At 41.0% G+C, this 17,373-nt stretch overlaps 2 protein-coding genes across 2 annotated transcripts; one reads left to right on the top strand and one right to left on the bottom strand.

Moving 5' to 3' along the window:
* The first annotated feature begins 501 nt into the window (after positions 1-501).
* irf5 (interferon regulatory factor 5) lies at positions 502-7,066 on the top strand. The gene is made up of 10 exons (XM_056747537.1): positions 502-754; positions 2,255-2,387; positions 2,500-2,622; positions 3,429-3,615; positions 3,830-3,858; positions 3,976-4,003; positions 4,126-4,560; positions 4,834-5,223; positions 5,789-5,907; positions 6,450-7,066. Exons 2-10 carry the CDS (start codon positions 2,337-2,339, stop codon positions 6,636-6,638), a joined length of 1,551 nt encoding a protein of 516 aa, XP_056603515.1. The 5' UTR covers positions 502-754; positions 2,255-2,336; the 3' UTR covers positions 6,639-7,066.
* A 259-nt stretch (positions 7,067-7,325) lies between these two features.
* Positions 7,326-16,597, bottom strand: tnpo3 (transportin 3). Its single transcript, XM_056747529.1, has 23 exons — positions 16,291-16,597; positions 15,073-15,273; positions 14,808-14,881; positions 14,565-14,721; positions 14,200-14,343; positions 13,777-13,952; positions 13,253-13,391; positions 12,980-13,126; positions 12,307-12,414; positions 12,046-12,137; positions 11,711-11,850; positions 11,387-11,578; positions 10,903-10,994; positions 10,747-10,823; positions 10,388-10,448; positions 10,164-10,304; positions 9,934-10,050; positions 9,645-9,739; positions 9,408-9,564; positions 9,149-9,316; positions 8,897-9,009; positions 8,400-8,492; positions 7,326-8,129 (listed from the first exon to the last, which is right to left on the bottom strand). Exons 1-22 carry the CDS (start codon positions 16,417-16,419, stop codon positions 8,432-8,434), a joined length of 2,781 nt encoding a protein of 926 aa, XP_056603507.1. The 5' UTR covers positions 16,420-16,597; the 3' UTR covers positions 7,326-8,129; positions 8,400-8,431.
* Positions 16,598-17,373: the final 776 nt, after the last annotated feature.

Raw genomic sequence — 17,373 nt, 5'->3', positions numbered from 1 at the left:
CGAATTTCGTGGACAGGAAAAACCTCGTACCTTGTATAATAGTCCGAAAATAATGTGAATAACATAAAACATATGAATATGTAAATATATGAATAATAATATGTATTATTTAAATAATACAAAATAAATCATTTCATTTTTAATGATCTATTAAAGTTATTTTAGCCATACTTTTTTTCCCCAGGTGTGTTGATATGTCTATTTATTGGACTTTATCTGATAGTTGATATCACTCTTTAAAGTGATGTCACGTGATTTATATAAAAAAATCGCTAATAAATGTAACATTGTTGCACTCACTATCATATCACTAAATACGTTTACAGGCAGAAATCCCATACGCTTAGGAAGCAATCTTATATCTAACAAAACGCAAGACTGAACTATAAAGTGCTCTATAAACTGTGTCTTATTTTCATTGGAACAGGCTACAACATTGACAGAGCGCTTCACTGTGTTTTTCTGTAAAATGAAACACACCACTTCCGTTTACATTGGCCCCTGTCATCCGGAAGGGTGGTACCTGTTCTACTTCTGCAAATACGTCTTGTGTCGTCTTCTGCCAGTCAAGTCAAAAACAACATGGTTATGTGAGAGCTCGCCCGGTGATCGGTCCTGTCCACGGGCTTTAGATATTGATTGTATCCTCATCTGAATTTCTCTGGTTATGCTGCTTTGAAGGAGTCGTTCTCGAGCTCAAGTTCTCAAGAAAGATACGCGAACTTCTCAAGACTGAAGGTTCTTTTCATTGCAGGTGAGCGCTTTCCGGTTATTTAATCAGTTTGCACCTGTTACAAAACTCACAATCTCGGTAGATATCGAGGTCATAGTTTAGGTGCCTCATGTATTGTAACAATGTATAACATATTGTTATTGTAACAACGTGCGTATGTTATTAATGGACAGGTACACTTTTGGCGTGCAATTGGGGCGACCGTGCAGGATTGCAATTCTTAAGGAAATGATGATTGAGTAAATATTTACATTATTATGTTGCCTTGTTTTAATCCCTTTAGTAGATATTTAAATGTTTCAAGTGACGTGTTTTGTGTCTGTAAACCCTAATAGGTCCCGCGCTTTATATACAGCAAATTCCTCATTTAAGACTTTAAAGGAACCGAACTAGAGGTCAGCAAACAGATTTATTATTAAGAATCCCGCCTACTTCAACTTGGCACCAAATCAACGTGACATAGCATTTGGTTTCCATTGTTCCTTTTATCAATCCAGAATGAAAGAATTTGGTAGTATTTAATGCAGAACTTCCTTAAGCTCAACCTTGCTTCTGATTCAGAAATTTAAAGCACTTTTGCCTATTTTATTTTATTTAATAATATTATTATTTGTTCACGCGAATTTGTTTACTAATTTATGTTTTATTTTGTTGATTTTTGTTATGCTTCCATTCGGATGTTATTACGATGTTTCGTGTTGTTTTGTATTTTCTTGTTAAGAAATAATAATAATAAACAACTTCATGTACTTTAGGAAATTTAGGTCACATGACTATACTTAGGAAGAAGAACTATACCTTACAGTTTCACAGCCCCTTTTAATTTCTGCATAGTCTGATTAGTTCATGGAAACACCCTGGCTAAAATATCTTCCTGCTAAAGAACACTATAGATACAATCACAGTATTTCTAATGGATTTAATGTCTATAATAGGAGTTGTAATTGTTTTAATGGAAACAAATAATTTGTGGAGTTGCTTTGTTGTGATGCTATCCAATAGTACATCCTACTGGAGTAAGCCTAAATAAAACACTAGATAAAGGAATTCTTATAGTTTTAGTTTAAAACCGCTGATGGTATTTATATTGGAAACCATTCGAATTTGTATTGTTCTCAGCAGGAAAGATCAGGTATAATGGTGCGTTCGCATTCGGCTGTCATTGTGCTTCGTCATGTTGTCGTTTTATTTACAGATGTAACATGACCTCCTCGCTCCTAAGCCTTTTAAACTGAATACCTGCATACTTTCTATTTTCCCACCAGCACCTGCTTTGATAGCAGAGATTTGAAGACTTGGCAAAGGCCCGAGGGCCCAAGTCGTGTCACATTTATCATAGAACTGCTTTTGTCCTCAAGATTTCTTTAACCTTTTGGCCTGAAATTCGGTGGAGGATACTTTTATCAGGCATTCTCTGAACTGTCGTAGCCTATAACGGCGTCTTTCTGTCTTACGAACTCGTGTTTCTAATCTTAATAATCAGAATATCATTTAACATTATGACATTATTGTGACTTGCAGGAACAGCTCACACTTAAAGAACGACAACTGACCAAAAGAACAGCTTACACCATCGTCCTTCTTCGGACCCTTTTCCGGCACCATGAGTTGTCAACCACGGAGGATTCGTCTGAAGCCATGGCTGCTGGCACAGGTAAACTGTGATTCTCAAGAACATTTAGACTATATCATTTTAGATGGAGGGAAATATAAAAGAGGAAGATCATTTCAGACATTTGTAAAGTAAACAATCTTTGCTCCTCCAGATAAACAGTGGAAAGTACCCAGGGTTGCACTGGCTCAGTCAAGAGCGCAGGCTGTTCCGGATCCCGTGGAGACATGCCACACGTCACATGCCAACCCTGGAAGAGGAGAACACTATTTTTAAGGTGAATAATGATACTACAGATGTTTTGCACTGAAACCAAACCAGTACTTTGGCAACACCCGTGGTGTTTTAGAAACTAGTAGGGGGATTTTGAAGTAAAAACCTGGAGATGTGAAATCAGCTCTAGATCATTTTCTCCTAACCATTTTACTTTGCCAAAAGCCCTCCATATTTCTACTGCTTTACCCGATCTGCCCCAAGACACCCAATAAATGAGAGACCAAAATGTAAAGACGCTAAAACACCTTGTAGTTTCACTCCTCGGTATTTATTTATAACTATGAAAGAAAAGAGTGAATTTAAACGATAGATCTCTTGCTTGATGAGTCTTCTACGGAAGTTAAAACTGTCAACACATGTTGCACAACATACTCAAGTTAAATCTTTAAAGGTTTAAGCAATATGTTGGAGAACACCTTACTTCAGAGAACTAAAATTGGACCGAGTTTCAGTTCCACTTGACTCTACTACTGCAAATATTTTTCATGTTCGAGGAAGCACTGATGTTAAGTCTCTGTGGTCATCTATTTTAGCAGATATACGAGTTTAAAATGTAAAGAAGAGCAAGTAACAAAAAAGAACATAAATATTGGTGACCCATTCCCGCACTGCCCAGTCAAAAGCTCTCTATGGCGACAAGGTCCCTCCCCCTAAGACCACCTGCAGTGATAACTAATTCATGGTTAAACAAGCTTACTATAAGAAAAAGGAACAAGTCCTGTGTTGAAATATTAAAACTGGAAATAAGCATTCCCACACCGTTGATATCAAGGAAATTAACACCCGTATTCATTGTGGTCTCTGCAGGCTTGGGCTCTGGAGACAGGCAAATACCAGGAGGGAGTGGACGGACCAGATCCAGCCAAATGGAAGGCCAACCTCCGGTGTGCCCTTAACAAAAGCCGGGAGTTCAGACTTCAGTATGACGGCACTAAAGACACCCCTGTGCAGCCCTATAAGATCTACGAGGTGTGCGACCAGTCAGTCAATGGAGGTAAAAATGCAAACAGCTGTAAAACTGACCGACACTAAAATCAAAGCTTCGTGTTTGAAAACAAACAGCAAATTTAGTACAAAACTGTAGGGAGCCAATTTTCTTATTGTTGTACTGACACTATTAAAAATACATTATGAAAGACATATTTGTCAAACTATTTCAGTGGAGTGTGAGAAATGAGCCGATATATCATTCTTTTGTTGACTTTTAGATGCAGGAGGAGATGAGGAGGAGGAAGAGGTAAGTGCATATTAAGATAGACTTGATGAAGAATACTTAATTCATAGAAATACATTCAAAACTCGTTCTTCACTGCTGTCTTTACTGTATAGTTAAACAATTCCCTTTTCATTTCAGCTGACAAATTTCATCAACCTCACCATTGGTAAGACTTCTTCAAATCACTTTGGTATTTCTAAACTTGTTTACATTTTCTGGTTTATGTCGTCAGTTCTTGAACCGTTTAATACAACAAAATCGATAAAATGTCAAACAATTTATCAACAGACCCTAGAGCCGGCGAACCTCCAAGCTACCCAGCGTACCCTCCCAGAGTCGACGCTCCTTTTACTTCTATCAGCGATGGCTTTAATCCCACCCATCATAACCCTCCAATCAACCTCTTAGAAGTTGTCCATAACAACCCTAATGGAGGTGGCCCCATGACATCACATCTTACCCAGCCCGTTCCTCCTGATTTTACCAGTCGCGGTCCGATCAAAGTGGAGCAAGTGTCTTATCCCATCCACGGGGGCGGACATCCGAACGGTCTGGGAATGGGTTCTGGAATTATACCTCCACCTGCCCTTCAAGATGTGGTCACGCATTCTGTTGGCCCACAGGCTATAGTGGACACCCCGATGCAAGAGGTGCCAGCCCAAGTAGAAAACCAGATCCATCCCTGCATCTCTGAATTGCTGAGCAGTCCTCACATGCTGCCCTGTAAGATTTTCATATTATTGCATGCGAGATTTATGGTGCAGTTTAGCTGCGATGAAGACATTCATAATGCTCATAAACAACTTGGTCACATCACGTGTTTTTGTGTAATGCTAAAGTGAAATGACACGGCAGAAGGTGTGTACATAACCACTAAAGCTTCAATTAACATTATCCTCACTTCTGACTAATGCAAACCACAGCGGTGTGGAAATGTCTGTTGTTGCCGTAATTTGTTATTAATCCTGTGTTTTTTCATCTGTTCCCCGTCAACAGTAACGGATCTCGACCTCAAGTTCCAATACAGGGGACGGACGACCGGTTCCCTAACTGTTAGTAACCCTCAAGGTTGTAGACTTTACTACGGTAACCTGGCACCAACACCGGAGCAGGTGGAACTGTTCGGCCCGGTCACGCTGCATCAGGTTCTGTTTCCCGGAACGGCCGAGGTCCAGAACGAGAAGCAGAGGTTTTACACCGATCACTTGCTGGACGTGATGGATCGAGGGCTGATTTTGGAGATCAGAGGACAGGACATTTACGCCATCAGGTTGTGTCAGTGTAAAGTGTTCTGGTCCGGGCCGGGTGTGCTCGAGCAGGGACCGCCCAATCCGATAGAACGAGAAAAGAAGATTAGGGTGTTCAGCCTGAACAACTTCCTCCAGGGTGAGAGATAAGATGGTATCAGATTGTAGTTCCTCTGTATTAAAGTATAGAGGAAAGCAATGTTCACACCAATGATGATAACTAGAAAGATAACTTCTACGCAGTTTATTCTGCAGTTTGACATTTCAAAGGTGCATAACATTTACATTTCGATGGATTGCGAATGTTTTGTCGTTCAGCTGCTGGAAAAAAAACGCTTTTATAGGTTAAAGTTGTGGTCCAAGAGGTGTGAACAGGCCTTAAAGGGACAGTTCACTCAAAAATAAAAGTTCTGTTTATTTACCCATACGTCATTCAAAACCTAAATACGACTTTCTGCTGTGGAACACAATAGAAGATATTTTGAGAAATGTGGTTTTGATTTTGGTTATCAACGTTCTTCAAAATATCTTTTTGTGCTTTGCAAGAAGATAGTTATACAGGATTGGGATGACATGGTAAATATTTTTTTTGTGAATTATCCCATTAACAAATGTAAGAGACAACTATTAAATTACAAAAGTAGGATCTTGGCTTGATTGATCTAGCATCCTGTAATAATGTATTATTTGTAATGGCTCTGTAGATCTTATCCTGTATCAAAAGGGAGAGACGCCCACTCCTCCTCCTTTTGAGATTTTCTTTTGCTTTGGAGAAGACTGGCCGGACAGGAAACCAAAGGAGAAGAAGCTCATTATTGTCCAGGTATGGAGAAAAGACTTGCGTTTATTGGTTTTATTTTGGACATGAAAGGATAAACTAATATACATCTAAATCGAAATGTTAATTAGTTAATTTTTTAAGCAATATGGTATTAGATCCTGTATTCATTGGTAGAACATGGTGCTTGCAACAGCAAGGTCAGGGCCCAATCCCAGGGACTATAAACACTGATAAAATGCATGTCTTGTACAAGCTTGAGTGCCTCTTAAAAGTTTTGGTTATTTCATGAAATTTAGTAAGAACATAAAGTGCCCGACATGCAATCTGATGGTGACAGATTCTATTGTTGACATGCATTGATATACACAACTGTCAGGTGAACAGGTGTTTCTTGTTACAGCCGTTACCATAGATTTTAGCACCGCCGAAAAACTGTATTGGCCAATCAGCATCTAAGGCAGTAACTACTCATTACAATTTGTTCAAATCTACCATAGATTGTGATGGTAAACATTTTAAACCCTCGATTTAACATATTAATCCTTAATTTACCTTTTAATAAGGCCATGTATTTTTGTTTCTAGGTCGTTCCAGTTGTAGCAAGAATCCTAACAGAGATGTTCTCCGGCGAGCTCTCGTGGTCTACAGACAGCATTAGGTTGCAGATTTCCAACCCCGACTTGAAAGACCAGACAGTGGAGCAATTTAAAGAGCTCCACAGACTGTTGCAGAGTCAAAACGCTCAAGCCACTTGGACTCAGAATATCCACTAACCTGTGCTTCACCCAGAAGTCGACATTGCTAAGCACTTCTCTATTGAAAGAGGAACCTACTTCAGTCCATGAACATGTCTGGAGGTCCTTTGGAATATATATATATATAGGTGCCCTACTTGCTGCCTTGCTTAAAAACATAGCCAAAAGCAATTCCATTGGATGTCTCTGACATTTTTTCTCTGTGAGGATCCATGAATATTCCTACGTGAACGTTTTCTTTTTTTTGATGTAAAGTTTTTTAAATGTTTCAATAAATACCATTGCAGTATTTCAAAAGGTTGTTGGCATGATGTCAGCTTTCCACTGTATGATTCATTGACTTTATGTGCTGTGAATGTGTCACAACGTACACTGCTGTATGGGCGTCTACTAAAAGACAACACGGTAGCGTGACCCTAAATAAGTTGTGTCAAGTGTTTAAGTTCAATCAGCAAAATTGGAAGGGTAAAGGGAGGTTACCTGAGGGATTATACAAGTTATTGTGAGAAGCACGGTTAGCAGAGCCTTCGCAAAACCTCAGCGAGGACAAACAATAGAGGAGGGTTCCATTTACCCTGTGACTCAGAAAAACCAGACCTGAAGGGCCCGTGTAACTTTCTTAAAATGAAACCCGGTCAAACAGGTTCTGAGAGTACAAATCTGTTCTCATCCACACAACTACATCCAAACAGAAATGATACTCGAGACAACAGGTTTGTTCGTTCCTCACAATGTTTGATTTATTTGTTTGCACAATGGCCGCCGCACACGCTCGGAAGAGGATTTCAGCGTCTCTACGATGCCATGTGCCACGATGGTGAAAGAACAAAAAAAAAAAGCACCTGCCAGTCCACTCCGTATTTTACAGCATAACCTGTACGAATAAAACTCCAGCCAACTTTAAAAAGGTCAAAGGTGACGCCAACTCGACCGGGATTCTCCCTTTGAAATGTCCCGCAGGCTCTTGCTGCTTGTGACAATCATTTGGTAATCATTTTTATGGCACTGACAGCAAAGCCATCTCTAAACACACGTCCATGAAAATAAATCTCCATTTGTTTTTAAAAACATACAAGTCTCTTTTTTTAACGATGCATTATGATTTGCAACCAGGCACATCCTTACTTTGTCTCTTCCGATGGATCCCACCAAAATCTGACTGATGCAGACTTCATTCACGTTTTGAAATGGGTGTAAACGCTTTAATGTCCCAAACTTGGTCCCCCCCAGAACATCGTCCCTTCCGTAACCCACCCTCTCTCTTGCTTTAGGCTGGCATCAGTGTCTTCTCGAGGGGAAAGGGAGGGATGGGGCTTCTGTCTTTTGACACCCGCTAGGCAATTTCCTGAAACCCTGCCGCTCCAGAGCTCCGATCCGATTGGTTGGCTTTCCACGGTGCCAAGGCCCCCAAATCCTTCATGCAAGAGTTCCCTTTAGTTTCTCAACAGTGGTCAACATGGCTCCCCCTTTGCCTCTTCTTCCGAATGCTCGTAAAACAAAAAATCCGACCTGTAGGAAAAACAATTGAGAAATTAAACAGACTATATATATATATATTTTTAACGGCATTTCGGTTCAAACAAATTTTATCTAATGTATTAAAGTCACAACTTTATTACATTTATATAACGTTATGCAGTATTTGGGCGTTAAACACAAATAATTAAATAAATATATTGGCCTTAAATTTTAATGATTGCTGCTTAAAATCTGTTATTCACTAAAGTCATTTTGATGGACATTTATTGTAATTTATTGTGATCCACAGAAGCCTCTCACCTGGCCTTGCAGCATCAGTAGACATAAGACAGCTATCGGTACAGTCGTGTGAACTCTCTTATCGCCCAGCAAACCTGTTTACATTCCTCTGCACTGAACGTGCGAGACGGATAGATAAGATGGGAACACAGAGAAAATTGAGATGAGGGTTAACAAAGACATCAAACAAGCAATGTGACGATTTAGAATAACGAAACACTATTTGCACATCTATTTCCAAATAAGCCTTGAACATGGGCGAGTAACGACAGCGTTGCATCAGTCACAGGTTTGATGGTTGTGACTCATGTCGCAGCAAATGTATCAGGCATCTGTACATTTCTCAGGTCGAGGCTTGTCTAGGCATCCGCTCGGGCGCAGGAGTATGAGATGCTTCGAGCTCCTGGACGACTGGTTATTGGTACTTGTTCAGACTTGCCGAGACTAATTTGGATGCGTAATACCTCAAAAGACATGTTTTAAAAAGCTAAAGTGAATGCAGGTATAGACAAACTCACCTTGTGACCTGCTTATGGAAGTCAGTGAGCTGCTTATGTGTGACTGATATAGCGCCCCCAGCTGTTTCTTTAGGGAGACCCTTCAGTGCAGCCTCCAGCCAGCGGCAAAATGTCTACAAAACAAAGACATTGAGGAAATGTCACAACACGTCACAACTAAGAACCAGACAGGTCAAGAAGACATTGATACCCATGTTTTTTAACAAACCAGCTCAAATATATCATTTTCGTACTGTAATAATGTTAACTTACTGGTCGATCAAAGACCATGATCTCCCAGAGGACTTCAGCCACGTCGGGCAGGGTGTAAGGTGGCAGACAGAAACAGCAGGTGTTGATCAGCTGAGTGACCAGCTGTTGTCCGTGCTGCTCCATGGCCTGACCAATCAGACGCTTCCGCAACTCAAAGTCATCCTCGTGCTGCAATGCAAGAAAATAAGACTGAATAAGTTACCCAAGCAAAACTGACCAATTAGAAGTGTTAAACAAGCAAAGTTATGTCACCACTCACATCATTCGTGACCCCTGTGTGAATAAGGTCCCGGATGAACTTCATGACGCTGCAGTTGGCATCTCGGTGGTCCAGTGTGGTGGCGGCGATGGCACACTGGATGATGTGGATGATAATACTGCTGCCTAGCAACGTGACTGGACTGCGCTGGACGAACCTGAGAGTGAGAGAACAGGGTTATCTTCATCACATCACAACTGGGTTAAAAATCGGATTCCATTCTAACCGAGTCAGTACCTGGTGGCGAGTCTAAACAGGTCGTCCACTGTGTCGGGATGATTGCGTAGTCCATTAGGCTGCTCTAACAGCTGGAAGGTGGGCATGCAGAGAGCCTACAACAGGTTATAAAAAATATGATGAAAAACAAATAAAAAAGTATAGCAAAAAAACTGAAACCACTTTGTATTTAGTTTTTGATCATTGAACTTTTAAATTCTGAATCATAAATTTTTCTCAAACAAATTTACATTTAATATTTACTTTATCCCATCTTAGAGTATAATGTTTTTGCGGGCGTGTGAGTTACCTGTAGCATATCCAAAAGGCCTTGCCTACATCCTTCCTCCATGCCATACTCATCCACTAAGATGCTACCCAAGTACAGGAAACAGGAGTGAGGGTACACCTGATAAACGCTGACCATCTGAAACGGAGAGACAACTTTCAAAACCTCCACCAGCTCTTGAAATGTTTAGGGACCCATAGAATTGAACTTTAAAGTAATGTACACGTGTGAGATTATAAAAGCTTGCACACCTGAGTCACAAGAGGCTGTAAGAGGGAGGCGGAGCCTTTTCCAACGCAACGCACTGCAAACCTCAAGCAACGACAGCAGCGCTCCACAATCCGATTATCGCCCCGGTGTGCGTTCAACGTTTCCGACATCACCGGCCAAATCTAGATGCAACACAAAGATGAAGATCAGGTGAGAACTGAAACAAAAAAAAGTTGCCTATCAATAACAGTACAGGTGAGCATACCTCCTGGATGACCTTCTGGCAAGGGTGCGTCTGTCCGTTTTCTACTATGGGGTTTGTGTGTCTAATAGGGACAAAATTACAAAAAAATGAATAAGGTATTTGTTACACACTTAACCTAACAACTTTATAATGACTTTTTAAGGGTCCGTTTATCAGGCCTAAAAGTATCAGTATTTAAAAATGAACGCCCGCATGTCACACAGCTTGAGATACGAGTACTCAAGAGTTATAGTTTGTCCAAAAATCTTAAGTACAAACAATAGTAACAGTGACTTGCCAAATCACTCCATATATGCAAATATGCATATACGCAAAACGACACAACTAAATGTCATTGTTGATGGGATTATGGGCCTAACCTGAAAATAACTGCCAGTCTGTCCAGCCACACAGTGGGGTCTGATAACTTTCCACTGCTTGAGTCCTGAGCAAGGAGCTAGACACAGACAACACCTTCTTTATCAAGTTCAACACAGTAACGTATGCAGCCAAAAAGTGAATTAGGTGTTTCTAACCTTTTTCAGTGCCATAACCTGAACGGCACACAGATCATTGAGACATTCTGCGATCCTCTCCAAGGGGAGACGGGCCAACACCAGTGCTGTGCCTGAGACAAACCAATCGTACCACTTAAACCAAACCAGTCATACAACAAGAGCATGACTAAGATCAAAAGAAAATGCTAGAACGTTTAAGGAAAGGTGTGTATTTTGGCTCAACCATAAAATACTTCCTTCTAAACCAGTTTAATGTGAGAAGAAAATTGTAGGCAAGGCATTTGTAGGTTTTATCAAAACACTTGCATGTTGCCCTATAGGACTGGTCAGGATTGTTGAACAAGTCAACATAATGTCTAAAATGTAGCTCTCTCAACATCAATTTCCTTTACAGGACTGTTGTTTAAAAGCAATATGCTGCCCATGAGTGTACTGTTATACTAAATGTTAGCATGACACAATAAGCATATACAGATCCCTGTAGTGTAGATGGGTGTCGCACCTTTCAGAAGGCCAACGGCGGCTTCCGTAGACAGGGCAAATGAATCGAGGGAGCGGGCGATATCGAGCAGACCCTGGAAATGTTGCGCCATGTGGTCTCGACACACCGAGCAGATGTTGTGAATGGCTTTAGCTGCCACAGATGCCAACGGCTTTTCCCTCAACCCCTTCATCAGATAGTTCAAAACAGGATCTGCCGGACAAACACAGACATCAGAAATCCACAAGACACAACAATTGTGTAATACACAAATAATTTGCAAGCACGCCCAACGTCCTGTAAAGAAGACCACCATAAATAACAGTTCTCTTCCTAAAGACCTACCCAGCATGCAAGGGTTCCGGTCAATCACTTCGCTCATCTCCCCGACCAGCTCGATGCTGGTGTAGCGCACAGCAATGTGGACACTCTCAGGAAGCATCACAATCTGCTCCAGCACTTCTGCCAGAGTGGGGTTATTCTCACTGTCAAACAGCAGAGGGAGACATTACAGAGTTATAATGAATGCCATGTGCAGAACAGAAATGCATTTCTCAGAGTGTAATAACTTCAAATAACTCATCGAAACATTTTAAAGGGACAGTGCACCTACAATTTAAATGTATTGCTGTAGGAAACTATGTTCATAAAAGAAAAAAATCATGACAGAAAATACTCACGGATCTACACTTTTGGCTATAGAAGCCATTATAAACAGAACAGCCTCAGTTACTTCCCATGGTGGGTTTCCCTCCCTTAGAGTTGAATATAGCTGACAAAAGAAAACACACATACATTTAATCACAAAAACACAACATTTAAAGTCAAGAATAGAGTTTTGACTTTACGGCAAGCTTAATTTTTTTACTAAATCATACTACTCAGGGTCTTATCCCCAAACTTTTACTTCCTGTTTCCATTCGTACCCATTGAAACACTACCTGTGAGAAACACTCCATAGAGCCTACAAGGAAAATGACATCTTTAACAAGATCTGACACTCTCATCCTGAACTCCCCGAAATCATCAGTGTCCTCTGGGACCCCTTCCTGTATAAGAAAACCAAACAGTCAAATGACATACACAGCCAGGCAACACCCAGAAAAGTGCAATAAAACTGGGTGACATTATCCATTTAAAGGGATAATTCACCTAAAAATGTAAATTCTGTCATGAACGACTCACTTTAGTTGTTCCAAAGCTGTAAACATTTATTTTATTGGTTGAACACAGAGAAATATATTTGGACGAGTGCTTGTGCAGTTCTTGTCCCATGGTAGGAAAAATGACAACGGTAGTCAAAAGTGCCCCAGAACTGTTTGCTTTACTACATTCATCAAACTATTTTCTTTGTATTCAACAGAAAAAATATATATCAAGTCGTTTTTCCCTACTATGGGAGTCATTGGGGTCCAAGTATTTTCCAAATATCTTTCTCTGTGTTCATCAGAACAAAGAAATGTATACAGATTTGGAACTTAAAGGCGAATAAATGAAGACAGAAATTGTATTTTGGGGGGGAACTATCCCTTTAAGACATGTTCACAAAAAATCTGGTTCAAAAGAATCTTTTCGTATTTAGAAAGAAAGACACAAAAAGACGAGTAAACTCACATGATCTGGGTCGAGCTGGCAGTGGCGAGCGAGGCTGTGCAGCAGTCTCTGTATGTACGGCCTGAACACTCTGTGAAGCCCCGGGTCGTTCGTCTTATAAAGGTGCTCTCCCAGACGATACCAAAAGTTGAATGAGATCTCAACCACCTGATGAAGCCCAAACGACGTTATCAACATTTGTGAATAGCTCTGCATATTATATAGACCAGTCACTTCCCGTTTGAGATGCATGCATTTAAATACATGCGTGAATGTGGCGGAATTCACACTTGCCTCATACTGGGGATGTCCTGCGCAAATGAGCAGCAGCTCCAGGGTGCGAAGATCTCCCATGCCCTGCCCAGGAGTCCTTACCGTCATCTCCAAAAACGTCTCGCAAAGTTCGGTAAAAATCCGGCAGTAATTTAGCACCCTGTGGCAGATGGCGATTCATTAATGCAGATTACAATAAATTGCAATAAACGTAAATTACAAGCTTCTGTCAAGCAAAATTTATCTGTCAAGGCGACATCACAGGCACCCTTACAATATATTAAGGCTGTTACAAACCGCAAGGTTGGCCAATTTATCAGGGATCTTGAAACATTCCATGTTACAAAAAATCAATACCCTAATGCACTAGGAAAACCTCAGAGGTTAAAAAACGTTCCCTTGTATTTAAATTAGGACGCTGCCTTAAAAGGTACCTGCCTCCGTAGGCAATACACCAAGACAGCTCACATGGTTTTGGCACAGAGCCGCCATGTTTGACATGTGCAGATCTTGCGTACATCAAAAATAAACTGTGTGTCACATACTTGTCAAGGTCCTCTCGGGCTACAGCCATGTGGTATGCCGTTTCTAGAGTGAGGACCCCCTGGAAGAGCTGCAAGGCGAGAGGCATGTTGGTGGTCACGTTCTCAATCGCGTACAGCGCAGAACACACGCAGTCGGACACCGCCTCGTGGAGGTTCGTGGATGTCTCATCTCTCTGCTGCAACGAAGCAGGAAAGGTTGTTTGAGAAAATGAATAGCTTTGGAGTGTAAGCCAAAGACAGGATTATGTTCAGTGATTTGGAAACAAAACATAAAATTGACTTCTTCAATTTAAAAATCACATTGAATAGACATTAAAGTCTTCATTCCTGGGCAAATATGGATTGCCAGTCCTGGGTGAACTATTCCTTTAAATCTTATTCTTTATTGATAGACTTGGAGTTTACATTTCTTTAGGATCTTACCAGCACTTGAAACAATATCATCAGCAGCTGATTGCTGGCAATGAAATTGTTGTCCAACACTCCTAAATTAAACCAGCTTCCCAAACATCGGAACACCTTGATGAGCATCTTCTCATTGTTCCCGGACTTCTCTGTGCACGTCACCTGGTCGGCAGAACAACAACAGTCATGATTACATAATAATCAGCATTCATTTGCATTTTTCAGCACAATCGAAACATCAAGACAGCTCATAAATATTTGCATGGTTGGAATGATTACTCATGATGAGAACTGCATCGTGCAAAGAACATGTCTAAACGTAAGGGCGTGACTCAGTCAGACTAGCTGAGCATTAATTTGATAGAAAGTGAATCAGTCCGCACCAGAAGAGCGACCACAGTGGTAGAGTAATAAGCCAGATCCTCAATGATCTCCGTCCGTCGGTTGGCCCCGATCCTTAGAGATCGGCTGTGAACCTCCTCCGGCAGGACGGTGAGAATCTCGATGAGGAAAGGCATGGAGGACACATCGTTACCGTATCTGCAGGGAGCAAAATAATAAGAGTTGACTTTTCACTTTCTACTATTCAGTAAAAAAAAGTAGTTGACATTGGAACTGGTTCATACTTTTCTATGAGAGTGTGAACACAGCCTTTCCACGAGGCCATCTGAAGAGCCAGATCTGCGATTGCCAACGCAAGCTGGAGGGAGAGCGACATTAGAACAACAGTGTCACATTCTTAATAGCTTTCTTAATAGTGGGCTGAGAGTTCGTGTTGACACCCCTCACAGCATGTCTTATATCTGGACATTATTGCCAGATGTATGAGACCATCAAAATCTGTGTTTGATGAAGTTCTTTAGTGCTGCGGACAAGGCCTAAGAAAGATACCTGTGTGATGATGATGGGAGACAAGTCCTTGAGGTTCTGTATGTGAGACAGGAGCGAGTCTCTCAGTGCATTGTGGGTTTCTGGGGGAAGCTCGTAGAACGACGTCTGGATCTTCATCTTCATGGTCTGGGCTGCGAAATAACACGACTCCACGTCCTGCTTGAGCTGCAGGAGTTGGTCGGAGATCTCCCATGCGTACATCTGCGAGGTTTAGCACAACAAGATAAGAATTTAACTAAAAATGCGCTGTCCGGGTAAATTAAATATAACGAAAATAAATAATAAGAAACGATATATCGATCAAATCTAAGTTGCTTTCTTTCAATTCAGCCTACGTCTTTAAACACATATATGCCACGCACTACCTTGAAATCGTAGTTAGACACGGACTATCAGGTCAGACTTGTTTTATTTTGCATAAACAGGAAAGAGAAATAAATAAACACATGAAGAGCAGACGTGCCACACAAAGATAAACATCTATCGTGCAAACAGTCCCACCTGAAACCAACCACACATGTGATAAGCGCCGTAATAGACAACCACGAGGAATTACATCAGCATAAAAAAGCCTTTCACACGCACTAACATTGTAATGAATGGACATTTATTTTCCACTGTTTTCAGTAAATCTCGCGATAAACAGATTCTTTCCGTGTATAATCCTAACACGGTCTGACAGGGTTTAAAGCGGAACTAACATAAGTTAACAACCAAGTGACCAAAAGAAGAAAGGCGGAAACTGCAAGTTTGCAGTGATACAAGACACTGTAAAGTGTGACTCAGTGTGCATTTTGATAACCCGAAATGCGACCTATGCAATTCTTTTACGACATTTTGAGACACAGCCATTGAGTGCACACGCCTGAATTCAACCAGCCTGTATAACGAAGCCCATGAGCGGTGTTTACATGGTCTATTTCCGCTAAAGTAACGTTAGCTGACTAAATTCCACCCTGAACTTCAGACCTTATCTAAACCCATAAAAGCACAGACGTACCGGGTGAATTTAGCACTGGATGCTAAATAAACCCCCATAACAGTGCAAACACACGTGACCACTACCACTTCTAAACACCGCGGCTGGTGGCGTCTTAAAAAGCTTCGCTACTTCCATAACGTAACATTATAATATGAATTGCTCATCGCAATGCTTTGATAGTTTGTAAAATAATAATGTGGCGCATTAGGCCTGTTCCGGGTAGCTCGTGTACGCACCGATCTCTGCAGCTCTCCCAGCCAGACCGAGGCGCGCTCCTTGCCGGCAGGGTCCGGGTCGTGATACAGCGCCTGTACGGCCTGGTAAACCAGCGGCAGGGAGGGTTTCCCGCCTTCCATGGTAGTCATTTGCTTAGTTTTGGTGAGGATGCGGGGTAAATAACACGGTTTGCGCGAGTCGGGAAGTGGTGGACGCGTAGGTTGGGTGTTTATTCGGCCCTCGCGTTCTCCGTTCTAGCCGCCATCTCAAGCAGACACAGGGCGCTCCTGTGTGTTCGTCAAAAGTGTCCGTGTGGAAACAGACGGACGGAACTATAATGGCTGATATATCGTTCCGTGCCAGATGGGTTTTATAATAATTGCGCGCTCGTTTCGCGATTCTTGGTAGTATATCCACTTGTAAGGAGGAGCTGTGTGTATGTTTAAACACGCATTGACGTTTATGATTTTAATATAAACCGTCGTGGCAGAATTACGTAAATAATGTCATCGGAGACACACCCACTGCTACACACCATTTAAAAGTCATTCAGTGGTTCTCAAAGTGGGGACGTTCAGATAGGTCCACGGGTACACCGTTTTTGTGGCATTTTGTACAATCGAACATCAGAAAAAGAAACCAAACCAACCTAAAGGATTGATTTTCAAGCATCGTGTAACTGAATATGTATTTGGTTTAATACAAATTCGAAGTAAAATATCATAAGCCTTTATTTAGGGGGCCGCAATGCGACCCCATGTGTCCTTATACTAAGCGTACAAGTAGATTGCATTAATAAAATGTAATATATCATGTTTTCACTCTCTATGTAGACTAAGTAGTTGTCAATTTTTATAGATATGTTTACCATATATGATTTAAACTTTTAAGAGTTTCTTATAGGCTACTTTACAATATTTGTCTAAACAATAGTTTGACACTTGCGTGAAAAAACGTGTCTCATATTACACACACACACACACACACAAATAAGACAGATGATTTCAAATAAGAGAATACAATATATATGGAATAGTTCAACTTTGAAAATATTTATTATTTGCAGACATACAAAACATTAACACAATAAACACATTTTACAC

The sequence above is a fragment of the Triplophysa dalaica genome, chromosome 5 (genome assembly GCF_015846415.1).
Source record: "Triplophysa dalaica isolate WHDGS20190420 chromosome 5, ASM1584641v1, whole genome shotgun sequence".
Classification (NCBI taxonomy): Eukaryota; Metazoa; Chordata; class Actinopteri; order Cypriniformes; family Nemacheilidae; genus Triplophysa; species Triplophysa dalaica.
Note: the sequence above shows the minus strand (reverse complement) of the source record. Positions and strands in the feature narration are given on the sequence as shown.

Excerpts from the sequence above, each read along its gene's own strand:
- tnpo3 (XM_056747529.1), bottom strand. The coding sequence starts at position 16,419 with ATGACTACCATGGAAGGCGGGAAACCCTCCCTGCCGCTGGTTTACCAG. Across the intron at positions 14,722-14,807 it reads GTTCACACTCTCATAGAAAA|ATACGGTAACGATGTGTCCT; the intron begins GTATGAACCAGT and ends TGCTCCCTGCAG. Across the intron at positions 10,305-10,387 it reads GCCAGAAGGTCATCCAGGAG|ATTTGGCCGGTGATGTCGGA; the intron begins GTATGCTCACCT and ends TGTTGCATCTAG.
- irf5 (XM_056747537.1), top strand. The coding sequence starts at position 2,337 with ATGAGTTGTCAACCACGGAGGATTCGTCTGAAGCCATGGCTGCTGGCA. Across the intron at positions 3,616-3,829 it reads CGACCAGTCAGTCAATGGAG|ATGCAGGAGGAGATGAGGAG; the intron begins GTAAAAATGCAA and ends GTTGACTTTTAG. Across the intron at positions 5,908-6,449 it reads AGAAGCTCATTATTGTCCAG|GTCGTTCCAGTTGTAGCAAG; the intron begins GTATGGAGAAAA and ends TTTTGTTTCTAG.